Source organism: Paroedura picta, chromosome 11, assembly GCF_049243985.1.
Source record: "Paroedura picta isolate Pp20150507F chromosome 11, Ppicta_v3.0, whole genome shotgun sequence".
Taxonomy (NCBI): domain Eukaryota; kingdom Metazoa; phylum Chordata; class Lepidosauria; order Squamata; family Gekkonidae; genus Paroedura; species Paroedura picta.
Genome location: NC_135379.1, coordinates 60,561,072 through 60,585,769, shown reverse-complemented (window position 1 = coordinate 60,585,769; position 24,698 = coordinate 60,561,072). Strand labels below are relative to the sequence as shown.

Sequence of the window (24,698 nt, the reverse complement as noted above, 5' to 3'; positions counted from 1 at the left end):
CCTTTCCTCTCCCCATAGCAGACTCTCCGTGAGGGAGGTTGGGTAGAGAGCCTCACTTGGAAGATGGCAACCCTAAGAGGAGGTCCCTATGTGCACAGTAGTATTGACCTTAGTCAGGTTTATGCACGCCTAGATAGTGTGGAATTCCAGAAGATGAATCCACACCAATCTGGCAACCTTACTTCCTATCTGCAATGTTTTCTTGACGTAAAATAGGTCAGGGGGTGCTAGGTAGCTGTGGGGGCATTACACACTTTTGAGGCCCCACTTTCAGACTTCAAGGAATATGTTCAGACCAGGGACAGCCAACCTCCAGGTGGGGCCTGGAATTGCTGCTTATCTCCAGACTATACAGACCAGCTCTGCAGGCAAAAATTGCTATTTTGGGGGGGTAACTGTGTAGCATTGTATCCCCCTGAGGCTTAGGGATACCAGCCTCCAGGTGGGGTCCAAGAATCCCCTGGAAATACAGCTCATCTCTAGGCAGTTAGACTGAAGGGAAAGCTCTCTCCCCTCACATGCATCTCTTCAAAAGGAATGCATGTGGCTCCAGAATCCACTTGGTTGCTTGGCTGGTGATGTCTGCCCTTCTGAAGCCTGAGACCTACTGCTGGCAACTGCAGTCCCTGTTGTGGTCTGCAAGGCCAAGTCATTGCCTAATAAAAGTGGATTACCTAGTTTTCCCCAAAACTGGTTTTCCTGTAAAGCTAACTACACTTGAAATTCTGGGCCACTTATGTCTTTGAGTTCACAGGAGTTTTTATTTACCAGGCCAAGTTTGAAAAAAGTCACTTCAGTTACTATGTCTCTCCAGCCATTTACTTGAACATTATTTACAGTCTCAGGCTGTAAGTAATTCTTTATTTAGATCTTCCTGAACTTACCAGACTCGCAGGATTGATATTGGTCTGTTTGTCTGTCTGTCTCTTTGCACCCCAAAATACAAACAGTTGCTGGTAGGGACTGGCCAGAGCCCATAGCCCAGGAGGGACACCCCCCCAACCACTCCACCCCACCCACAGTCTGTGAGCCTCTACTATCCTCTCTAGATCAAGGGTAGTCAACCTGTGGTCCTCCAGATGTTCATGGACTACAGCCTCATGGGAATTGTAGAACATCTGGAGGACAGGTTGACTACCCCTGCTCTAGATCACTGCTCATCTCTAGATTATAATGATCAGCTCTGCAGGCAAAAATGGCTACTTTGGAGGCCGGACTGTGAGGCATTGTATGATTTTAATGCCCTCCTCCAAACCTCCAGAAATATCTCCAACCCAGGGGTAGCCAACCTGCATGTGGGGCCTGGAGACCTTCTGGAATTATATATAAGTATAAAGATCTGCTGAGCATAAAGATCAGCTGCCCAAGCAGAAAAGGCTCCTATGGAGTTTGAGCACAGTTGAAGAGAAGAAACATTTAAGGTCTCTCACGGAGGCTGTTGTGGATTTGAAACACTTGAGGCCAACTGCACAGGGTTGTTGTGATGAAACAGGAAGCTTTGCGCCTTCCAATTGGGCCTCACCCGACTGGCTAGAACTCTTGTTGTTCACCCGGACCAGCCCCGCCCACTCTCCGCCTACTTAGCCCTTAACCAAATATGTATACCGCTCCTCGAGCGGTTTAAAGATATTAATCCACGACCCACTAAGTATACATGGTCTTGTAACTGCCATTTCATTGCCTGACAAACTTTGCTGTGCACGTGAAAGCATACGCCAGCCTTTCTTGACTTTTGTACTGTTGCGAAACTGGCCTAATGGTCCCCCCCCCCACCTTAATAGGGTCATATTGACAGAATATGTCCCTGACTCTCCCCTCTCCTCCCCCCTTTTAACTTTGGTTGCTTTGTGGGCTCTCTGTTCTCACCTTGGTTATCAAATCAAGCATCTTCCTTTTGGGAAGTTACAGCAGCTGGTATTTTAAAAGCCCAGAAGGAAGCAGGTTCTCAGGAACCCTGAGGATTTTAATGCTAATTTTTGGTTTCATTGGCATTGTTCTCTTCTCTCAGGGTTGACAGCCTCAGGAAATTGGTGAGGGGGAAGTGACTTTGAAAGTCTGCATTTGTTGTGGAGAAGAGATCTGGGGGCAGTTGAGGCAAAAGGGATTCAAGGGTGGAACATTTCTCCCTCTTCTTTTCTACTTCAGTGGGGCAAAGTCATCCACAGATGGTTAGGTCTTGCCTCTGCTAGCTCAGGTAGGGCTATTCGTATTCAAATTATTTAGAGTGGCCTTAATGGGTGACCATGGCCTTCCAGTTTCGAATTGCCATCCGCTCAGGTAGCAGGCTCATGGCTCGCTCCACTCACCCACTGGTGAGAAAACCTTTCCTGCTATTGAATCACAAGATGAGCAAAGGAAAAACTCCCAGGTGTGTGTCCACTCAAAGATCAAGCACAGCACCACTGAAGACAATGAAGAGAGAATTCCAGGAGTTGGCTGAGAGCCTGCCCAAGGCTTTTGGGCCGGGACCTCAGAGTACGGAGGATTTCAAGGAGGCAGCTGACTCCCTGCCCAAGGCTTCTGGGCTGGGGACTCAGAAGGTGGCCTTCACAGGCATGCAGTCGGCAGCCTCTGCAGAGTAGGCCCCCCGAGGTCTTGGGGGGTGGGCTTCTCCGCCACCAGCCAGGATTGGAAGGTGAATGACGCAGAGCACCACAAGAAACATAAGGGGCCGGCGTGCCCCAGGGGTGAGATTTTTCCAGTCCCTGGGAAAACCCTAGCTGCGAGGCAGAACCCTTGCAGGAGCCAAAACCACCCCAGGAGTGTGTGTGTGTATGTGGGGGGGGAGCTCCAAGATGCCAGGCAGGACAGGGGCCAGGTCAAGCACCCCCCACCTCCCTCCCCCCGCCATGTTGCTGGCAGTAGCTTCCAACATAGGGACCCCCACAGATGGTGGTTTGTGCAGACTCTGGCTGCCCAGGTGATTGTGACACACAGCCATCTAGCCTGTCATCCAGTCCAGCAGCACACAGGTTTTTTGCACAGCTCCCAGGATAGGGAGCAACTCCTAGGACAGGGAGCAATCGCGATGGCTGCTCCCCCTCTCCGCCCAGTTATTTGCACCACCTCCAGGACAGGGAGCAATTCTGGTGGCTGCTCCCATCCACTTCCCATTTTTCCTGCTGCTTCCAGGGCAGGAAGCAATCATGATAGTCACTCATGTTCCTGAGCCCTTCCCAGGGCGTCAGGGCATAGCCTTTCACAGGCTGTTGGTAGCACCCATATGAGGGGACATGGTCCTTCCAGCCAATGTGGGGGGCACCCCCTCCTTTCTACTGGGAACAATGCAAACAGTCTCCTCTCCGGAGGGAGGGGGAGATAGAGGAATCTAAGGCGTGGACCCCTGAGGCAGTGGGGAAGGCATTCCCTTCCAGGGCTGAGCAGGAGCCCCTCCTTATCCCAAGGAACAAAAGGGCAACATGTCTCACACCATCCTTCAAGCTTTTTGCCTGAGGCCTGCCTTTTGTGCATCAATCTCCAGAGGGGAGGAAGGGAGGCAGGAGGAAGCTACATAGCTTTGTTGTTGTTGTTAGGTGCGAAGTCGTGTCCGACCCATCGCGACCCCATGGACAATGATCCTCCAGGCCTTCCTGTCCTCTACCATTCCCCGGAGTCCATTTAAGTTTGCACCTACTGCTTCAGTGACTCCATGCAGCCACCTCATTCTCTGTTGTCCCCTTCTTCTTTCGCCCTCAATCGCTCCCAGCATTAGGCTCTTCTCCAGGGAGTCCTTCCTTCTCATGAGGTGGCCAAAGTATTTCAGTTTCATCTTCAGGATCTGGCCTTCTAAGGAGCAGGCAGGGCTGATCTCCTCTAGGACTGACCGGTTTGTTCGCCTTGCAATTCAAGGGACTCGCAAGAGTCCTCTCCAGCACCAGAGTTCAAAAGCCTCAATTCTATGATGCTCGGCCTTCCTTATGGTCCAACTTTCACAGCCATACATTGCAACTGGGAAGACCATAGCCTTGACTAAACACACTTTTGTTGGCAGGGTGATGTCTCTGCTTTTTAGGATGCTGTCTAAATTTGACATAGCTTTCCTCTCCAGGAGCAAATGTCTTTTAATTTCTTTGCTGCAGTCCCCATCTGCAGTGATCTTGGAGCACAGGAAGATAAAATCTGTCACTATCTCCCTTTCTTCCCCATCTATTTGCCAGGAATTGAGAGGGCCGGATGCCATGATCTTCGTTTTCTTGATGTTGAGTTTCAAGCCAACTTTTGCACTCTCCTCCTTCACCTGCATCAGCAGGCTCTTTAGTTCCTCTTCACTTTCTGCCATTAGAGTGGTATCATCTGCATATCTGAGGTTGTTGATATTTCTCCCTGCAATCTTGATCCCAATTTGTGACTCCTCTAATCCCGCCTTTCTCATGATGTGTTCCGCATACAATTCTCAATTTTGAGAATAGGCAATTTTGAGAATAGGCAATTCTCAATTTTGAACCAATCAGTGATTCCATGTTCAGTTCTCACTGTTGCTTCTTGACCTGCATATAAGTTTCTCAAGAGACAAAAAAGATGCTCTGGTATTCCCATCTTTTAAAGAACTTGCCACAATTTGTTGTGCTCCACACAATCAAAAGCTTTAGCATAGTCAATGAAGCAGAAGTAGATGTTCTTCTGGAACTCCTTAGCTTTCTCCATGATCCAGTGTATGTTGGCAATTTGATCTCTAGTTCCTCTGCCTCTTTGAAATCCTGCCTGTACTTCTGGAAGTTCTCAGTCCACATATTGCTGGAGCCTAGCTTGTAAAATTTTGAACATAACCTTGCTAGCATGAGAAATGAGTGCAATGGTGCGGTAGTTTGAACATTCTTTGGCACTGCCCTTCTTTGGGATTGGAATGTAAACTGACCTTTTCCAATCCTGTGGCCATTGTTGAGTCTTCCAAATTTGCTGGCATATTGAGTGTAGCACTTTTACTGCATTGTCTTTGAAGATTTTGAATAGTTCAACTGGAATGCTGTCACCACCACTGGTTTTATTGTTGCTCAGATTTCTTAAGGCCCATTTGACTTCACATTCCAGGATGTCTGGCTCCAGGTCAGTAACTACCCCATTGTGGTTATCAGGGATGTTAAACTCACTCTTGTATAGTTCTTCTATATAATTTTGCCACCTTTTTAAAATTTCTTCTGCTTCTGTGAGGTCCCTACCATTTTGGTCCCTTATCATACCCATCTTTGCATGAAACGTTCATATCTCCAATTTTCTTGAAAAGATCTCTGGTCCTCCCCATTCTATTGTTTCCTTCTATTTGCTTGCACTGTTCATTTAAGAAGGCATTCTTATCTCTTCTAGCTTTTCTCTGGAATTCTGCATTCATACTACATAGCAATTCTAGCCAATTTGTTGTGTCAGGATTCAGAGTTCAGGGCCTCAGGTTGAACTGCCCCCTCATTAGATCTGACCTCAGAAGCGGATGACAGGTCGTCAGGGAGCAAAACCCAGCAAATGGAAATCCTCTGCCAGAGTGTTCCACATGGAGCATTTCCCATGCTTACTGTGCTAGGTCCTGAGTACTACAATGTACCCAGGTCCTGCTGACCTTTCAGAGGATCTGAAACTGCTAGACTTTAAGGATATGAATGAAGGGATATTTTGGGATCCTTCACAACTTCAAAGCATATCATCATTTCCCCATCACTACAAGCAGGCAAAGAGAGCTGAATGTGTCATGTCAGGGGGACAGCAACTCCCTTGCATCCCTGGCAATGAATATTTATTGTTTGCACAGGAGGACCGTGGATAATCTAAAAGTGTCCCTGTTCCACACCCCAGTGGTAGCATTCAGGAATGGTCCTGCCCAAGGCTGATGACAGTGCCTCAAGGACGGGATGGATAGATGGCACCTAAGAGGGTGCACAAGGTGGCCTCTCTGGTGATTCCCACAGGGCCAGTCATCTCCATCTTGGCTACTGTGACTGTGGTTTAAGCAAATAGTCGGTTATAAGAGCCCCAACTCTGACAGCCACATGCAGAGTATGGCACACCTCAAGATAAGACACGGCAAAATTCTGCACTGATGCCAGATAGCACATTATATATTCGGGGACAGAGTGCATATGGCCACCATCATCAACAGACACTATGTCTGGTTGAAACTCTGTAATTATAGAGTTGGGAGGGGACCTACAGGGTCATCTAATCCAGTGGTCCCCAACCCCTGGTCTGGGGACTGGTACAATTGTCAAAATCCTGGGAAACAAAGTACTCAATGCACCACTGTGGTTCCAACAATCCCAAAGTCACATGAATGTGTATCTAGTGCCCTCAGTTAGAATTTTCATTCGTTACTCAACTCACTGTCTATGGCTTGTGTTCCCGCCCCACCCCACCCCAGAGCTGGTGCCATTGTTTCTCCAAAAGAGTTCTTTCTTTCACTGGCTCCAGATGACTCCAAAACAGCAAAAGTGTTCAGTTACTCCCCCCAGTCTAAGGAGTGCCCTTCAATAAGGGTCCATAACCCCAAGCAGTATCCATCCTGTAGATCACTGGTCCCCAACCCCCGGTCCTGAGACCAGTACTGGTTCATGGATCAGTCGGTACTGGGCTGCGGATCCTCCTCGTCCTCCTCCCTGGCTGCTGCCTCGGGGGTTGCCCTGCCACTCTGCCGCTGGCTCACCTTTGGTGCTCTCCAGCGGCCGCCATGGCTGGGGCTCCCCCTCGGTGTGGCACTGTGCAACTGCTGCTGGCAGCGCCCCCCAGCGGGCAGTGGGAAGTCAGGGGAGCTGGTGGGAAAGTGGAGAAGGGGCTCAGGCGTCCGCAGCGACGTCCCTCGGCAAAAGACTACCCCCCCCCCCCGGACCTCAGTAAAATTGTCAAACATCTGACAACCTACCCGCCCTGCTGGTGTCCTCTGCTCTGGTGGGATCTAGCAACACGACACCAGTGAGTGAATAAGATCCTACCAAGGGACTGTACATTAAAAAAAAAAATGTGTGTTTGTGTGTCGGGGGGGGGGGGGAGCCGATACAGCGTTTCTCAGGGAAAATCTAGCCCAGGAGAAAGTGCCTTGAAAAGGAAAGAAACCTCATATTGCCCGAAGAACCAGTTCAGGTGCTTCCATCTGGCCGAATGCTCTCAATTGCCCAGGACAGCGTCCTACGCAAAACTACGACTCGAAGCCAGACGCCCCAGATGGTGCAAAGGCACGCCAAGCACTTTGGGAAGGGAGCTGTGGAGTCCCAGTTCATGAAACAATGTCTGTCCTGTGCTGTCGCCCCAACTGCTGCCTGCTCCTTCCACATTGTGTGGTTGGAGAGAAGGAAAGGGAGAGAATAAAGTGGTTTATGCCAAAGAACTTCATAGTGGCCACAGGATCTCGTGTCCTTGTGAATAGGGAGGCGAGTTTCCCCTTTTAAAAATAGCAAGTCTCCCCCCCTTTCCCTTCAGTGTTTGAGTCCCCCTCGGCCTACTTCCATTCACAATGCAGAGTGCGATTGTGGTGGTCTTCAGACGTGTAAGGGTTGCTAAGGAACTGTCCGGTTCCACACGGCAACATCCTCTGCCAAGTTCTGCCTTCATCAGCGGACTCTTCTTAAAGGAATTCAGAGCCCAGAGGGGGGAATGTTTTTCTCCTTTGATCCCATCACTAACTGCCAAATCTGTTCAACTGGAGATGCCGGGGATTGAACTCAGGACTTTCTGCCTGCCAATCTGATCCTCTAGCACTGAGCCACAGTCTTTCCTTTTAGTGTTCCATGCTGACACTACAGACCAGCCTTTGCCAGCTTTTCTATGTGAGAAACTCCTGAAACATTCTTTAGGCTTCAAGAAACCCCAGAAGAGGTGCAATAGTGCAGAATAGGGTTGGGAAGCAGATCTGTGGACACGCCCACCTGGGGCCCCTCCCCTTCTCACCCTCTCCAGGCCGATTATTGACCATGGGGGGGGGGTCAAAATGATAATCTGTGGTCCTAAATACTCTCTTCCACCCAATGTATTTTAAATATAACTGGAGATTGCAAACCATGCAGCAGAAGACATGTGTCAACAAGTAAGAAAATATGATTTATCGAAAACTTGTTTTATTTTATACAAAATTATACAAAATTCTTTTCCACACTGCTGGAGGGAGCCGTAACCGGCATAACATTTCCCGCTTAAGCGCATCAGACTAGTATCTGGGAAACCTGGGTTCGAAGCCCCACATGGAACATGGAATCTTTCAGGGTGACCTTGGGCCAATCAAATTATTCAGTCTCACCCAGGTCAGCGGATAGCTGCGAGGATGAAATGGAGGACAGGAGATGGTGTAAGCTGCAGTAGGTCCCCACTAGAGAGATAAGTGAAATTAAATAGACTCCCTGCTGCCACCAAAGGCATATACTGAACCAGGCATCAAGAGAGAAAAGCCTGGTTGACTTCACAAAACACATCCTTGCTTACCTATCTTTTCCAGCCCCCTTCACCAGGGATGCCCAAACCGTGGCTCTCCAGATGTCCTTGGGCTAGAATTCCCATGAGTCCCTGCCAGCCCCCCCCCCCTTTAGGGGCTCATGGTAAATGTAGTTTATGGCTGTTTGGAGGGCCACAGTTTGGTCACCCCTGTCCCTCAAGGGGTTTTTGTTTTTGGGTCTGTTTGTATAACTGGAAGATGCCCTGTCACACCTTCCACCCTATCACAATAAAACAAAAACACCTGCAATAAAAAATAAGGATACCATTAAAAACCAGTCGAGCCGATCAAATAAATAAATAAAAGCAAGTCTGTAACAAACACAGGGGAAGGCATAATAAAAGCACATTGAAACAGAGTGGTGTCAAGTGATAAGGGAATTTTGTCTGTTGGGGGGAAAAAAGCATGGTTGTATCTTTAAAAATTGTACCTGATGAAAAACAGATCTTTGGAGGAGCATCTCCCCCCCCCCCACTCCCGTCTGTTCCTTTGCAAAAGGTGGGCAAGGACCCTCATCTCTGAATCTTTGTGGGTGGGGCACCTTGGCCCCGGAGCACCCTCACTTGGCCTGCTCTGGAATTCTTCAAGTGTAGAAATCTGGTCTTCAAACCACTGCAAGCTAGTTCTGCCTTGTTTTATGATTTTCATTTCTGTGTTTTTCGCATCGGAAATGCTGTCTTAATGGTTTATTTTTATGCCACGGGGAGGTATTTCTAAGGTTGTTTGGGTTTTACACATGGCTAGCCACCTTTGAGTGGGCCTAGAATACAGATCTTTGCCTCCACATAGTCATTCCTACCCAAGACTGATGTCTGTGGAGGGTCACTATGGATATATAATGACCTTGATGTATAGTTGCAAGCTTCAGGGACTCAACAGAAACTTTTCTTGCAGAGCCTCGAAGTTATCTGGAAGTCCTCAACCACTCAGTCGTGATGTCCGACATCCCCCTGGGCCAAAGCCCTGCTCCGTTGCAGGCTGACACACAGATGAACCCTTCCTACCAGTGGCCTTGTGGAACCTCCTGCGACGCTTCAAACAACAGCCCCATCTCAAAAGGAGAGAGGTAAGCAAATTACAGCTGCTTTCCATTTCTAGCTACCTACGTTGGGTGGAGAGAAAGTCCATGATATGGTCAGGAAGAACTCCCAGGAGCAGTATCTTGACCCAGCCCTGGGTTCCACCACCTCGGAGGCCTGATAGGCAACTGAGAGAACTGTTTTGCTTGTGTAGCAGGAATTTCAGGGCTTGTCCCTAGTGTCTTCTCTTGTTTCCCCATTCATGGAAGTAATACCTCCCCATCCTGAACTGTACCTGCCTTTTGGGGGCAGGAAGCACAGTGTGTGAATTGTAAGATGCAGTTCAAGGACAGATACTCCTCCAAGAATCCATGTAGGAAAAAAAATCATAACAGTGACAAAGATTACTTATTTCTTCTAAGGCAGGGGTCATAGAATAGAATCATAGAGTTGGAAGGGGCCATACAGGCCATCTAGTCCAACCCCGTGTTCAACGCAGGATCAGCCCAAAGCATCCTAAAGCATCCAAGAAAAGTGTGTATCCAACCTTTGCTTGAAGACTGCCAGTGTGGGGGAGCTCACCACCTCCTTAGGCCGCCTATTCCACTGCTGAACTATTCTGACTGTGAAAATTTTTTTCCTGATATCTAGCCTATTTCGTTGTATTTGTAGTTTAAACCCATTACTGCACGTCCTTTCCTCTGCAGCCAATGGAAACAGCATCCTGCACTCCTCCAAGTGACAACCTTTCAAATACTTAAAGAGGGCTATCATGTCCCCTCTCAACCTCCTTTTCTCCATGCTGAACATTCCCAAGTCCCTCAACCTATCTTCATAGGGCTTGGTCCCTTGGCCCCAGATCATCCTCATCACCCTCCTTTGTACCCTTTCAATTTTATCTACGTCCTTCTTGAAGTGAGGCCTCCAGAACTGCACACAGTACTCCAGGTGTGGTCTGACCAGTGCCGTATACAATGGGACTATGACATCTTGTGATTTTGATGTGATGCCCCTGTTGATACAGCCCAAAATGGCACTTGCCTTTTTTACCGCTGCATCACACTGCCTGCTCATGTTTAGTTTACAATCCACAAGTACCCCAAGGTCTCGTTCACACACAGTGTTACCTAGAAGTGTATCCCCCATCCAGTAGGCATGCTTTTCCTTTTTCTGACCCAGATGCAGAACTTTACACTTTTCTTTATTAAATTGCATCTTGTTCTCATTTGCCCATTTTCCCATTGTGTTCAGGGTGGCCAACCTGTGGCTCTCCAGATGCCCGTGGATTACAATTCCCATGAGCTTATGGGGATTGTAGACTACAGGCATCTGGAGAGCCACAGGTTGGCCACCCCTGTTCTATGGCATGAGATAGTGGTTTGTCAAGAGCACCTCCAGAATTCGGGGGGCAAGTCACACGAGTTTTCCAAAACCACCCATGCAAATTCTCCTTGAACTGCCCTAAGGTGGAGTATAACCTTTACACTGTTTGCTATTGAGATCCCTTCCCACGTATCTTAGTGTCTAATTATAAAATCTCCACTAATTGGCCTCTTTCACCATCACAGCAAAAATTAGTGGTTTTCTGTGCAACCTTTCTTTTTTTGACGGGTACCAGCTGGCTAAAACGTTAAACCCTTCATCAACTCTTGAATGCCTATTGATTTCTCTGTCTCTTTGACCCCCTCTCTTTCTGCTTAGCTGAAAGTCAGCATTCCAGATTTCTTTGGGGTCAGCCTAGCATCGCACCAATGAATGGAATTGTATAGTCCCCCTGAAATAATACACAGAAGCCGTAATTTGAAAATTGAGTTATTTGCATTTTCCCTAACACCATCTTAGAAAGGTGTTTTCTCCAAATCACTTACCTTAAAAAAAGGTATTTAAAGAAGGGCACAGTGTCTTAAAATTTAGTTAACAGCAGCTAACTAGGACTCCTTCTTAAAGTAAACACCATCATTAGTGTATTTTTTTAAAATCCACTCAAAAGAATTAAAATAGCCAGAAGGGAGAAACCCGAAGCAGGCTGGAATTCACAAGGCTGGCTAATTAACTCAAGTTCTCCTACACGGCTTCCCATAATGGAAAGTGGAGTGCAAAATCTCGTTGGCCAGTGCCCAGATAGAGAGGCTGCAGCCGAGGGGATGTCGCCTGATGAATTATTTAAACTAAACCTGCAAGAGGGGGCTCTGGCTTCTGAACAATGGTTTAAATAAAATCACTACGCTGACATGTGATGGGGCCTGACACTTGAGTCTGGTCTGTGGTAGATGCTGAAGCCAGTTTCTGGTGGGGAAACAGACACCAGTTTTTGTATCCAGAGTCTCCCCTCAGCAAAACGCAAGGGTTTCCTCCGGGTTTTGGGGCCTCCTGCCAGAGGAGGAAGCCCTTTGGGAAGCAGGAAGATCTCCCTCTGGAAGAAGATTATGCACTTAAGAGGACTGGGGGGAATCCTACATTTGTATCGAGCAAGCATTTCTGTGCCAAAGAACATTCCAAAAGCACATGTTCACTGCTACCGAGTGTGCCCACTACATCCACCTCATCCACCAGTTCTTCCCTATTGATGAGAATCAAGTCTAAAATAGCAGAGGCCCTGGCTCCCCTCTCTACTTTCTGGGAAATGAAGCTGTCGGCAAGACATTTTTAGCAGAGTTGGTCTTCCAACAGATATCTAGGTAATTGAAGTCACCCATGACTTCATTTCCCCCTTTTTTGAAAATTGTGTAATTTGGTCTTGCATTCAAGTCCTCTGACTGGCTTGGTGGTCTGTAGCAGACCCCCACAATAATACCACTCTCATTTCCTACTCCTTTTATATTTACCCAAATACACTCAACTGAACTTGTGGGATAATTGTTGGGGTGGGAGGCTGTTATTTCCCCTACTGTGAGCTGGGCCACTATTGTTCACAGATCTCTGGTACTCATTTCCAAGAAAGTGGCTCTTCTTAAAAACAACAACAACCCTAAATCCCTTCTCTGTCTCTTCAACTGCCTTGTTAATCCCCCCTCTCTTCACGTCCACAATACAGACTTGTTCTCCATTGTTTTCAAAATCAACTCTTTATCAATCTTCTTCTCTTCTTCTTCTTCCGCTTTTTCTTCTTCTTCCAATAGTTAACTCACTGGTTGGCATTACAGTCCAGAGAACCATTTGTGGACATTTGCTTCACAGAGGAGTGTGAGCCCAAATGTCAGCAAAATATGGCTAGAATTTTGCAAGGAAGCAGGACAGCAAAGGGGAAGGGGGAAAGAGCAGGCCCGGGAGTTCTCACGGTGGTGAGAAACATTGTCACGTCACAGCTGACCGCGACCTTGGAAGTTGCTTGGCAAGAGAGGTTCAGCGGTGATTTGCTATGGCCTGCGCCTGTGTCGAGACCCGCTATCACAGATGTGAGAAACACGTTTCCAAACACACACCGTTGTGCCTTGGCAAGATCAGGAATCTCTGTCTTTTGAGCTTGTCTGTTCACCGACAAACCTAGATTTGCCACTGTATAAAAATGTAATTTTATAGTAACTTGCTAGATGCGAATTTAGCAAACATAGCCACATGGGGTTGACATGGGGCTCTTTAAAAAAATGATTCCATGTTTGTTTTTACTTTTTCAAACAGTCCTCCTGCGGATGAACACGGATGGCAGCAAAACACTTCTAAATCCTCTGTGACGCCCCAGTTCTCAGTAAAGAGCAACAGCCAGCCTGTCGGGAGTTATTTTGCAACTCTGGGGCCTGCTGGCGCCATGCAAAAGGGCTCGATGGGATCTCAGTACCACCCCAAGGGAATCCAGACAGATTCATTGAGCAGCCAGGAGAGTTCAGCAGCTAATCTGCAGCAGGATTCCCCAGCTAACACCAGCAGCATCGGCGCTTGTCTGAATTACAGTGGGGCCACCACCGGCGAGGTCCAGCGGCTGGCAGGAAAGCAAGCTGTCCTTGTGGAGAATGAGAATGAATCTCCCCCAACTGCGAGATCACCTGAGGACGGTGGCTTTTGGCCAGATGGTTTCCTTGCATCCGCTTCCGGACAAAGCATCCACAATAGGCCAGACCAGCAAAATAACGCCACGAACACTCATCCTCAGCCCCCCCTCCCCGAGAAGAAGAGGGGCTCAGAGGGAGAACGCTCTTTGGGCTCCATCTCTCCTTCTTCGAGCGGCTTCTCCAGCCCCCACAGCGGCAGCACCATCAGCATCCCATTTCCAAACGTCCTTCCCGATTTCTCAAAAGCACTGAATGCTTCTCCGCTGCCAGGTATGCTCTGTGTGCCACGGTGGGTAATTGGGAATATGGTGCCATGTCAAACTGGCTGCCGCACAACAGAACAATAAAGAAAAAAGGGAGGATGAAATACTTCCACCATGCAAAAAAAAAAAAGATTAAATAAAATTTCTGAATCAGATTGTTGCAGATCCTGTGGAAACACATAATCTGCAACACATTTATGCGGGGCCGGGCATGGAAGACGAGCGGCGGGGACTGGACAGGCATGTAGGAAGCGGAGGAGCTGGTGTGATTTGTGCCCCCTTACTCCCTCAAGTTGTAGTGTTTTTTTGTTCTTCCTGCACATAATGTGCTATGAGGGAGAAGGGTATTCATGAATCCCAGCAGTCCAATGGGCTATGGCTAATTCTGCCACCACGATTTGATGTGTGGGTGCAGCAGATGAAAGATGCTAAGGATTGGTTACAAACAGAAGACATACATGCTCGTTGTTATCCTGTTTCCACTGTTACGAGAAAGCAGACTGGAATATGTTACTTGAGATTACAATTGAATGCTTTCCCATGTCAAAAATCTCCACTATAGAGTAAGCTAGCATTTTAGGAAAAGGGGGTTTGGGCCTTCCCTGAGATACTAGATTTCAGTCACACAATCAATATTTTCAGGATCTTGATAGTTTAAGAGTCAAAATAAGGTGCTGCTGGACTCATTGAGATGTTCTGCTGAAGACCAGCATGGCCACCCTCCGAAATGATCTTCCTGAGATGCTAGTTTTCTAAGAGCAGGATTTTGTTTTTTCATTGGGGAACATGCTGTCTGTTTTAGTTGCCATCTGAACTTAATGGGTGTTTACCAGTCCAGCCAGAACTAGGGCGTTCTTAATAAAATCAGAGTCCAGTAGCATCTTTAAGAACAACAAGGCGTGGGCTTTTGAGTGCAAGCATTCTTCGTCAGACTAAGAACTGACCATCATAACAGTAGGAATATATAAGGGCGTTCTTAGTCCATGTATCAATGTTTTAGGAGGAGGGGTGAAATATAATTTCCTGTTTCTTTAGTCAGCAGCTGTAGAACTTACTGTAAAACAGGAGGTCTTCTAGGAGGATGTCGGCTGCTTATGGTTTTTAAAAATAATTTTACTTTAAAGTTCTGGCCAATTCTGTTTTTCGTTAAAATAAAAAAAAATGAAATTGGTGAACAAGCATTGCAGAGAGCACCCACGGTAAGTTGTGGCACAGACAAATTCATCAAGTCCAGGAGAAAGGCTAGATTCAACTCCTGGGAGCACATTAGAGAGAGACCGTGGTTGGGGGGAGGATACATGCTTTTAGAGCCTCTTGTGGCGCAGAGTGGTAAGGCAGCTGACTGAAAGCTTTGCCCATGAGGCTGGGAGTTCAATCCCAGCAGACGGCTCAAGGTTGGCTCAGCCTTCCATCCTTCCGAGGTCGGTAAAATGAGTACCCAGCTTGCTGCTGGGGGGTAAACAGTAATGACTGGGGAAGGCACTGGCAAACCACCCCGTATTGAGTCTGCCATGAAAACGCTGGAGGGCGTCACCCCAAGGGTCAGACATGACTCGGTGCTGGCACAGGGGATACCTTTACCTTTACATGCTTTTGAGCGTCAGCAACGATATGAAGAAGGGGGCTTTCTTTCTTGAAGGCTTATGTCCCAAACATCTTGTTGGTCCCAGAAGTGCTGCTGGACTGGAACCTTGTTGTGGCACAGGGTTAATCTGAAAGGGATTTTCTGGTGTCTAGACCAGGCTTTCTCAATAGGGGAGTCGTGAAACCCTAGGTGTCTTGATGACCCCAGAAGGGTTTCCCCTGTCGGGTGGGAGTTAATTCTTATTTTAAATAAATATTTTTTAAAAAATTATCAGGTGCTATAATCACCTGCATGTGTGGGACGACCAGCATGCCAGCAGCCACGCCTCCACCACACCCCAACCCCCATAGCGCAGCACACCAAATCGCCGAATCCTAGTCAAAATGATGCATCAGACCATAGGTGGATAGCCGCTTTTCAGTGTGCACAAACATAAACATAAAAATTTCTACAAATCGCTTTGTCTTCGCAGGGAATCTTCCCAAATGCAGGGACAGCCCATTCTTCACCTCTTTCTCCCCCCGGCGTTTGCAAGGCCTGCCTTGTCCTGTCCTGTGTTATTTTATTCACATGTTCTTTGTCTCCTCTTTTTTCCCCCCAGAAAACACGAGTGATAAACATGTGACGGTGAAATTTGTTCAGGACACATCCAAATTTTGGTACAAACCAGAGATTTCAAGAGAACAAGGTAGTAATCCTTCGTATTTCTTCGTTTATGAATATATTTAGGAACATAGGGACAAATGTGCAATCCCCCATGAAGAACAAGCCCCAATGTAGACCAGGAAAAAAGTCACAGGCCCCCACAGGTGAGAGTTCTAGGTCTTCTCTCCTGCCAACCCCACAAAGCTCAGGAAACACTTCACAGTCTCCCACAAGAAAGAGTTTTAGTTCTGCTCCCAAGGGTACGAAGACACGGGTACTGGTAATTGGGGATTCCTTGCTAAGAGGTGTAGAGGCTGAAGTGTGTAGACCAGACTTGTTGTCTTGAGAGGTCTGCTGCCTACCTGGTGCACGCATCAAGGATGTGACAGAACGGCTGGACAGGCTCATCAAGCCTACAGATCATTACCCCTCCCTTCTCATCCATGTAGGAACAAATAATAGTGCTCAGAAGAACACGGACCATATCAAAAAAGGCTTTGTGGATCTGGGGGAAAAGGTAAAGGACCTGGGAGCACAGGTTGTGTTTTCATCAGTCCTTCCTGTAAGTGGCCGAGGCATAGGAAGAGAGAGGAAAATTATGACTGGCTACATCAATGGTGTTGACGGGAATATGAGCTTAGGCTAGCAAGAAATGCTAAACATAACAAAAAAAGGCTTCTTTAGTTATATTTCAAGCAAGAAAAAGAATAGGGACACCATAGGACCACTGCGAGGACAAGAAAGTGAAATTATGATGAAGAGAGGGCTGAACTGCTTAGCTCCTATTTCTCCTCGGTCTTCTCTTGTGAGGGAAATAGTGATCAATGTGGCAAAAATGCAACACAACACGGGGAAAGGAATGGTGGCCTAGGATCACTGTTGGAACAGTCCACAAACACCTAGTTTCTTTAAATGAAACAAAGTCTTCTGGGCCAGATGAACTGCATCCAAGGGTACTAAAAGAACTTGCAGATGTCATCTCTTAACCTCTGTCCATTATTTTTGACACTTCTTGGAGAACAGGTGAGGTGCCAGACAATTGGAGGCGGGCAAATGTTGTCCCCATCTTCAAGAAAGGGAAAAAGGAGGATCCGGGTAATTATCGACCCGTCAGCTTGACATTTGAAGCTGGCAAAATTTTGGAACAAATAATCAAACACTCGGTCCTTGAGCAGCTGGAACTGAGAGCTGTGATTTCTAAGACTCAGCACAGAACAAGTCATGTCAGACCAACCTTACCTCTTTTTTCGAAAAAGTGACTACCTTGCTGGATCAGGGGAATGCCGTGGACATTGTTTATCTGGATTTCATTAAAGCTTTTGATAAGGTTCCACATGATATTCTTGTTCACAAGTTGTTAAAATGCGGTATGGATCCTAATTCTGTCAGGTGGTTCAATACCTGGTTGACAAATCGTACCCAGAGGGTACTTGTTAATGGTTCAGCATCTTCTTGGAGAAGAGTGACAAGTGGAGTACCCCAAGGATCTGTCTGTCCTGGGGCCTGTGTTGTTCAACATATTATAAATGATTTGGATGAGAGATTAGAGGGGATACTTATTAAATTTGCAGATGATACTAAACTGGGAGGGGTAGCAAACACAACTGAAGACAGCAACAGAATACAGGATGATCTTGATAGGCTCGAGAAGTGGGCTAAACTGAATAAAATGAAGTTCATTAGGGACAAATGTAAAGTTCTGCACTGAGGTAGGAAAAACCAAATATACCAATATAAGATGGGGGAGACTTGTCTTGGCAGTAGCATGTGGGAAAAGGATCTAGAAGTCGTAGTAGACCATACATTGAACATAAGTCAGCAGTGTGACTCAGTGGCTAAAAAGGCAAATGGGATTTTGGGCTGTATCAAACGGAGTATCGTGTCCAGATCATGGGAGGCAATGCTACCACTTTGCTCTGGTTCGGCCTCACTTGGAGTACTGTGTTCAGTTTTGGTCACCCCAATTGAAGGGGGATGTTGACAAACTAGAACGTGTCTAGAGCAGGACAACAAAGATGGTGAGGGTTTTGGAGAATGACACGTATGAAGAAAGGTTGGGGGAGCTTGGTCTGTTTAGCCTAGAGAGGAGACGACTGAGAGGAGATCTGATAACCATCTTCAAGTATTTAAAAGGGTGCCATATGGAGGATGGAGCAGAATTGATGAATAAATTCTGATAAATAAATTCTTAAAAACTCCTATTACTCCTATAATTAATAAGGTAAATGTACATAATCTTGACAAAATTAGAGAATTCATAGGACCCCACGACTTTGAGCAGTTGCCTGATACTATGAAATTGACCATTAGTGTGATAAGCCATTCATATATTGAGGTATGTTATGGATTTATTTTGTAGATAAAGAATTCCTATTAATTCTGTAATTTTGTCAAGTAATCACTGAGGAAGCTCCTGGAAAACAGGTTTATTACCAGGGATCCCATTTTGATTAATCATGATATTGGAATAAATTTCAGAGAGAACATTTTAAGCTTTTAAGAATTTATTTATCAGCCTTTCGATTTCCTTTGTTTCTTTGCTGTATGTGAGGAATCGTCAGTTCCTGGTTGAGACCAGACATATTTCCTTCAGGCTGGAAGCCACCAACATGTTGGTATTAGAAGATCATAAAGTTCTTTTTGGGGGGCAAACTGGGAGAGGCAGTCCCTCCCAAATTTTATTCAAGATATATGGCGAAGTTGCCCCTAGGATAACCTGTGAAGGGAATGAACAAGTGTTTTCCAACTGTTTGAGATGATATGTGTGTACATCAGAAATGGGAAACCCTCACAACTAGCTCATCTAGGGCCTAGTCTGCACACATAGGATAATGCACTTTCAATGTGCTTTGACAGCTGGATTTTCCTGTGCAGAACAGGAAAATCTACTTCTAAAGTGCACTGAAAGTACATTATCTGTTGTGTGCAGACTAGGCCTAGGTTTCCAGTGCAATCTGGCCCTCCACAAAGGGGTCACTTTCTCTTATTAAAGCACATACTGTCACTTAAAGCTGTTACTTTCTTTCTCCTCCTCCTGCAGCCATTGCCGTCCTGAAGGAGAGAGAGCCAGGGTCTTTTGTCGTTCGCGACAGCCACTCCTTCAAGGGCGCCTACGGCCTCGCCATGAAGGTGGCCATCCCTCCGCCTTCAGTCCTGCAGCTTAACAAGAAAGGTAGCCCTTCTTATATGTTTTCCGCTCGGCAGCAGGACCAACCGTATTTTGTTAAGGACTGTTTAAGTTCAAGAGATATCCTTCTCTCAGGATTATACCAGACATAAGCTGCTGAGAATTAATTGTTCTTCGTTTCTTCTTTAGTGCAGGTTTGTCGTTAAGTCTTCCATGAGCCCATCAGTCATGTGCAACTTAAGCTGTTTACTCCCTCTGTTCTTTACTGCCGGGAAAAAGTAAATAAAATCAAGTGCCCCCCGCCCCAGTTTCCCCACTGTAGTTCTTGGCCAGACAGGCAGAGATAGAGGTAAAACCCGTTAAATGAATCCTACTAGGCTTGTGCGATTCGGCTGCCGAAGCGGCCGTTCCCTCCGGAGGGAACAGCCGCCGAAGCAGCCGAATCGCACAAGCCTAAGCACCCAGGATCTTGCCTTAGGCTTTATTCTCTGTTTTTATCAGAATTTTGTATTGACTGATGTGCACTGTCCCAAAGTTAGCAATTGCGCTTTTTGCTACTTCTGAGCCTTTTGGCTATTTGATGGTACCTGCCGTGTAACTTAACTTTACATTTCGTGGCTTTTCTGACCTCCGTAATCTCCCCGTGCTCCATCAGAGGAGGCGGGGGGATGTTTCAAAGCCGCTTGTTTTGTTTTGAGTTTTGTGCATATTCCTCTTATCATTTCCTACAAAACCAGCTTGGTACCAATTCATCCGCAGTAATTAATGTGTTGGGATTTCTTTTTTTGTTGTTGCCGTTTGACGCTGCAGTGGGAGATCTGTCCAATGAGCTTGTCCGACATTTCCTGATTGAGTGCACCCATAAAGGAGTGAGGTTAAAAGGATGTCCCAATGAGCCATATTTTGGTAAGGACCGTGCCTGATTGTATGTTGTTATTTCACTGAAAGCATTAACTTTGGACTTGGGTGGTGTCCAAGGAGATGCGCAAAGAAGGAATTAAACCGGCCGCAATAAAATCCATAAACCTCATGCTAAACTGTACAACCGGCCTGGCACCACGAGTGCAACAGCTTTAAGAATGATAACAAATGGGCACTTTCACACTAAATAATGCTCTTTCAACACTCTTTGCAACTGGATTTGACTGTCTGAAATGGCAGCCCATTCTGCACATGTTGGATAAGACATTTTCATTGTGATTTGCAGCTAGATTTTCCTTTGCAAAGCAAGGAAATCCCCTAACCCAGGAGTGGGAGAGATTTTTTTGCACAAATGAGGCCCTTCCCCATACAGAATCTATTCCCAATCTCTGACTCCCCTCCAAAGCCTGAGCCACCTGGGGCCAGACCATTGGTGGAGATCTTACACAAGTATATGGCGTTATTTGACCACTGCGGAGTTTGGTGTAGAAACACTGTTAGAGGGTAGCCGTGTTGGGCCTGAAGCAGATCAGCTAAATTCAAGCCAGCAGCAAAACCTCTCAGCTCAACAAGATTTTTGGGGTATAAGTTTTCGAGAGAGAAAGTTCTCATTGTGAGCTGGATAGGTAATGGCATCTTTATTGTTGTTACTACTACTACTACTACTACTACTACTAGGGGCAAAGCCCATTGTATCCAAGAATACAACAGACGCTAGAGCTTGGCGGTGGGAACAGGAAGGGGAGGAGTTGTCCAGTCTGTAAGGGCATGGGGTTGAATATGTGTGTTGTGTGGGAGGTTGTGGTGGCATGGGTGTCAAGAATCTGTGGTTTGGAATGTTCGTTGAGTGTGGGAGAGGACTGACCTTTGGGAATTGTGGCATAGTGAGCTTTCCAGAGCCATGTCTTCAGATATGTGAAGGGAAAATGAGACTGGGGACTCTTCTTAAAATGTCCCCCTGACCTAATACACATGGGGTAGTCACAGTACACAGGTGTCCACCCTGTTCCTTCTGTCTCCATTTTTTCACTTGATAAAATGTTATGTGCCCACATGCTTCTTTCATGGTTGCTCCTTAGAAGAACTGGATTTTTGTACCCTGTTGTTTACTACCCAGAGGAGTCTCAAACCAGTTTACAAACACCTTTTCCCTTTGTCTCCCCACACTATACAACCTATAAGGGGTGTGAGGCTCTGAGAGGTCTGAGAGAACTGGGAATGGGCTCCAGTGACCCAGCAGGCCTCAGATGTCTCAAAGCATTTTCCAATTATCTTCCCTTCCTCTCCCCATAGCAAGTCTCTCCCCATGAGAGCCTCACATGGAAGCTGGCAACGCTAAGAGGAAGTCCCTCTGTGCACAGCAGTCTTGACCTTAGTAAGGTTTTTTATACTGGTTTTTAATTTGCTAGGCCAAGGTTGCAAAAGTTATTACAGTTCCCATGTCTCTCCAGCCATTTACTTGTTCACTATTTACAGTTTCAGCCTATAAATATTTAATTAGATCTTCCTGCACTTTCCAGACTCACAGGACTGATGCTGGTCTGTCTGTCTGCACCCCAGAATACAAACAGTTGCTAGTAAGGGCTGGCCATAGCCCAGGAGGGACACATCTGCACCACTCCCTCCCATCTGCAGGCAAAAATGGCTCTTTTGAAGGCTGGACTCTGAGGCATTGTACGATTTTGAATTCCCACCTCCAAACTTCCAAGAATGTTTTCAACCCGGGGGTAGCCAACCTCCAGGTGGGGCCTGGAGAGCTCCTAGAATTACAGCTCATCTGCAGAGTATAAAGATCAGCTCCCCAGCCAGAAAGGGCTACTTTGGACAGGGTTGTGGTAGAGAAGAAACATTTAAGGCCTCCCATACAGGTTGTTGTTGAATTGAAAGACTTGAGGCCTACTGCACAGGGTTGTTGTGGAGATGAAACAGAAGACAAAAGAACCTCCGCAACAGCATCCAGTTTCATCTGGAGAATAACGCTGTGCAGTGGCCTCAAATCTGCAGAGAGTTGCAAAGAAGAAAGACCCATGGCTTGGCTGTGTCTAACCCCCGGCCAGAGCAGTATTTTAAGTTAGAAAGGGCTTTCTGTGGCCTCCCTGTCAGCCAACTGTTAGGCAGAAGGGGAAAGTGGCCCCCCTCAAAAGGAAGGCTCAAACCCATGCTCTCAGACTCCCCTGCGTTGCTCTCAGAAACACCTCCCTCCCCTCAGTCAAGGGCTGTCAGAGGCTCCTTCACAGCAGGCCTGAAGGGAGGGAGGGAGAGCACTCAGCAGCCTCCTGCCAGCTCTGTCAGGGTTCTGAGGCAAAGTCAAGGAAGTTACAGTTGGACATGACAGTTAGGACAGCCTTGGGGTGAAAAGGGCTGGCACGGCCTGTCCAAACCTCCATTCTCATCCCCCTTGGCAGCCCTACTGACCGCCTCTCCCTGTGGTGGTCAGGGGCAGATTGGCAGTGATGTCTCCAGATTGCCCCTGGGTGGGCGGGCCCTATCAGAACTTTGGCTCTCTCAGAACTTTGGCTTCACAAGTCCCGACTGGCTGGAACTCTGGTCTGTCCTGGTGAGGACCCGCCCACTTAGGCCTTAGCCTATAATGAGGATTATGATTATGATTATCAGTAATAGTAGTAGTAGTAGTAGTAGTAGTAGTAGTAGTAGTAGTAGTAGTATTTCATTTATCACCCGCCTCCCCTCAAAGGCTCGTGGCGGGTTATAACATTCCATAAAAAATTCCTGACTTAAACCCCCAAATCTACATCACCTAGAGGGGAGGGTGCAAGAGGGTGCTGATTGACTTCGCTACCCCCACTCCTCTGAGGGGCCCTGATCTCCCTTGCTGCCTGTCCTCAACCACAGACCTGGTGGAAGAGCTCCGTTTTGCAGGCCCTACGGAACACAGAAAGCTCTTGCAGGGCCCGCAGCTCCTCCAGGAGCTCATTCCACCAGGATTCTGGAAAACTGATAGTCTGAAAATTTTGTCGGCCTCTAAGGTGCTCCTGGACTCAGTTCTAGCTGTCAGCAATCAGTTGCATCTCTTTGGTTCTTCCGGCTTCCGGACACTTTCCTTCCCTTTCCCCTCCATCTTGCACTAGATTTTTATGGTTTCTCTGAGAACAAGCGCCCCTAGCCCCGGCCAAGTGGGGTTGCCACTGTTGACTCAGGATCCTCCCCAGGAATGTGGTGAGGAGAACCTATGAGGGGGAGCGTATGAAACCTCCTTTCTAATCCCCTGCTTGAGATCTGCTGCTCTACTTTGCAAAACCAGGAGCCCAGTTTATCCTCTCTGCTCTTCTCCCAGAGACCACAGTCTCTGTTTCTCTGTCGTATTGTGCTTCCCACTTCCTGTCTGCTCCAGCCACCTCCCTGCCTTTCCAGCTGAGCTTCAGCCATATCTTTTATCTCTTAGCTATTTACACGTCGTCCTAAGACCACCCTCCTTTCCGGTAGTTGCTTGCAGTCTTCAGTGCCCCTCCACCTATTTTCTGCCCACAGTGTCCCATTCCTTTCCCAAACCGTGTATCGGTTTCCCAAGAAATCGACCTAGTTTACAGCAAAGCCAAAGCTTGGTTTAATTTATGTGCCACACGTTTCTAGTTTGAATGAATCTCTGTGTCTCTGATGGCGGCAGGGAGGTGGGCTATAACTTTTCTGTGTCAGGCGATGGAAAGGGGCGTGTAGGTAGGCATGTCCACAGCCCAGGTAAGGCATGTCCACAGCTATGCTTCCCAGCCATATTCAGCATGATCACTCCACTTTTGAGGTTTCTCAAAGCTCAGGGGTTTCTCATTGGTAACATTTTTTTTTAAGGTTGCATTAGAAACCTGGCATGAAACCACAATTGGCAGGACATATAGCAGGGGTCGACGGCTGTGAAGAGTGGCTTAAAATTCTTGTGAAATACAATTTGAAGCCAACAGTGTGATTCTGTTTCTCATCGCTGTACGCTTTGCTAGTGAACATTTCGTGCTTCTAAAGTCTTGGACCCACAAAATGCTCAAGCTGCTCTTAGCTTTCCAAGGGCCACTCCTGTCTTTCCTCACATGGCTACTCAGATTACAAAATGGGGCCCAATCCTCCTGCACAATGCAAAATCTAACTTGGTATGTCACCTTCTTGTAATTGCAGGGAGCTTGACGGCTTTGGTGTACCAGCACTCCATCACTCCTCTGGCTCTGCCCTGCAAACTTCTCATCCCAGACCGAGGTATTCGTCTCAAAATGGAGTGGGAAACGCCCTCGTAACTTTCAGCTCCTCTTTCATGACGTCTGTCTCCTCACAGCAGCTCCCTTGTTGCAGGAGAGCGAATCAGCTTCTGGTTTGCAATTCGGATAGAACGGGAGCCTGAGATAAAAGAGCCTGCCATTTAAGATCTCCGTTCTGGCATCAAATGATCAAACCACAACTGAACAGATGTGGCAATAAGTTTAGGCATCTGATCAGGCACCAGAGAACTGATGCCAGCTGCACGCATTTAGGAAAGACCACTGTGCTCACAAAAAGGCTGGAACAGACTTTACTTTAACCCAGGGGTAGTCAACCTGTGGTCCTCCAGATGTTCATGGACTACAATTCCCACCAGCCCCTGCCAGCATTTGCTGGCAGGGGCTCATGGGAATTGTAGTCCATGAACATCTGGAGGACCACAGGTTGACTACCCTTGCTTTAACCTACCAAAGTAGGAACTTTAAAAAACGGGAATGATGACAGAGGTCTCGTAGTAGATCTCAAGGGCCAATCTGAAAGTGTGCCATTAA

General features: G+C 47.1%; 1 protein-coding gene across 14 annotated transcripts in view; it reads left to right on the top strand.

The window, feature by feature from the left end:
• Positions 1–24,698, top strand: part of TNS3 (tensin 3) — a 258,750-nt gene that overhangs the window by 224,922 nt on the left and 9,130 nt on the right. For all 14 annotated transcript variants that reach the window (XM_077303191.1, XM_077303190.1, XM_077303189.1 and 11 more), the window contains 6 exons: positions 9,296–9,467; positions 13,039–13,676; positions 15,856–15,942; positions 18,940–19,071; positions 19,837–19,932; positions 24,070–24,147. In XM_077303191.1, coding sequence (XP_077159306.1) covers positions 9,296–9,467; positions 13,039–13,676; positions 15,856–15,942; positions 18,940–19,071; positions 19,837–19,932; positions 24,070–24,147 — 1,203 coding nt within the window. The remainder of the gene's footprint in view (positions 1–9,295; positions 9,468–13,038; positions 13,677–15,855; positions 15,943–18,939; positions 19,072–19,836; positions 19,933–24,069; positions 24,148–24,698) is intronic.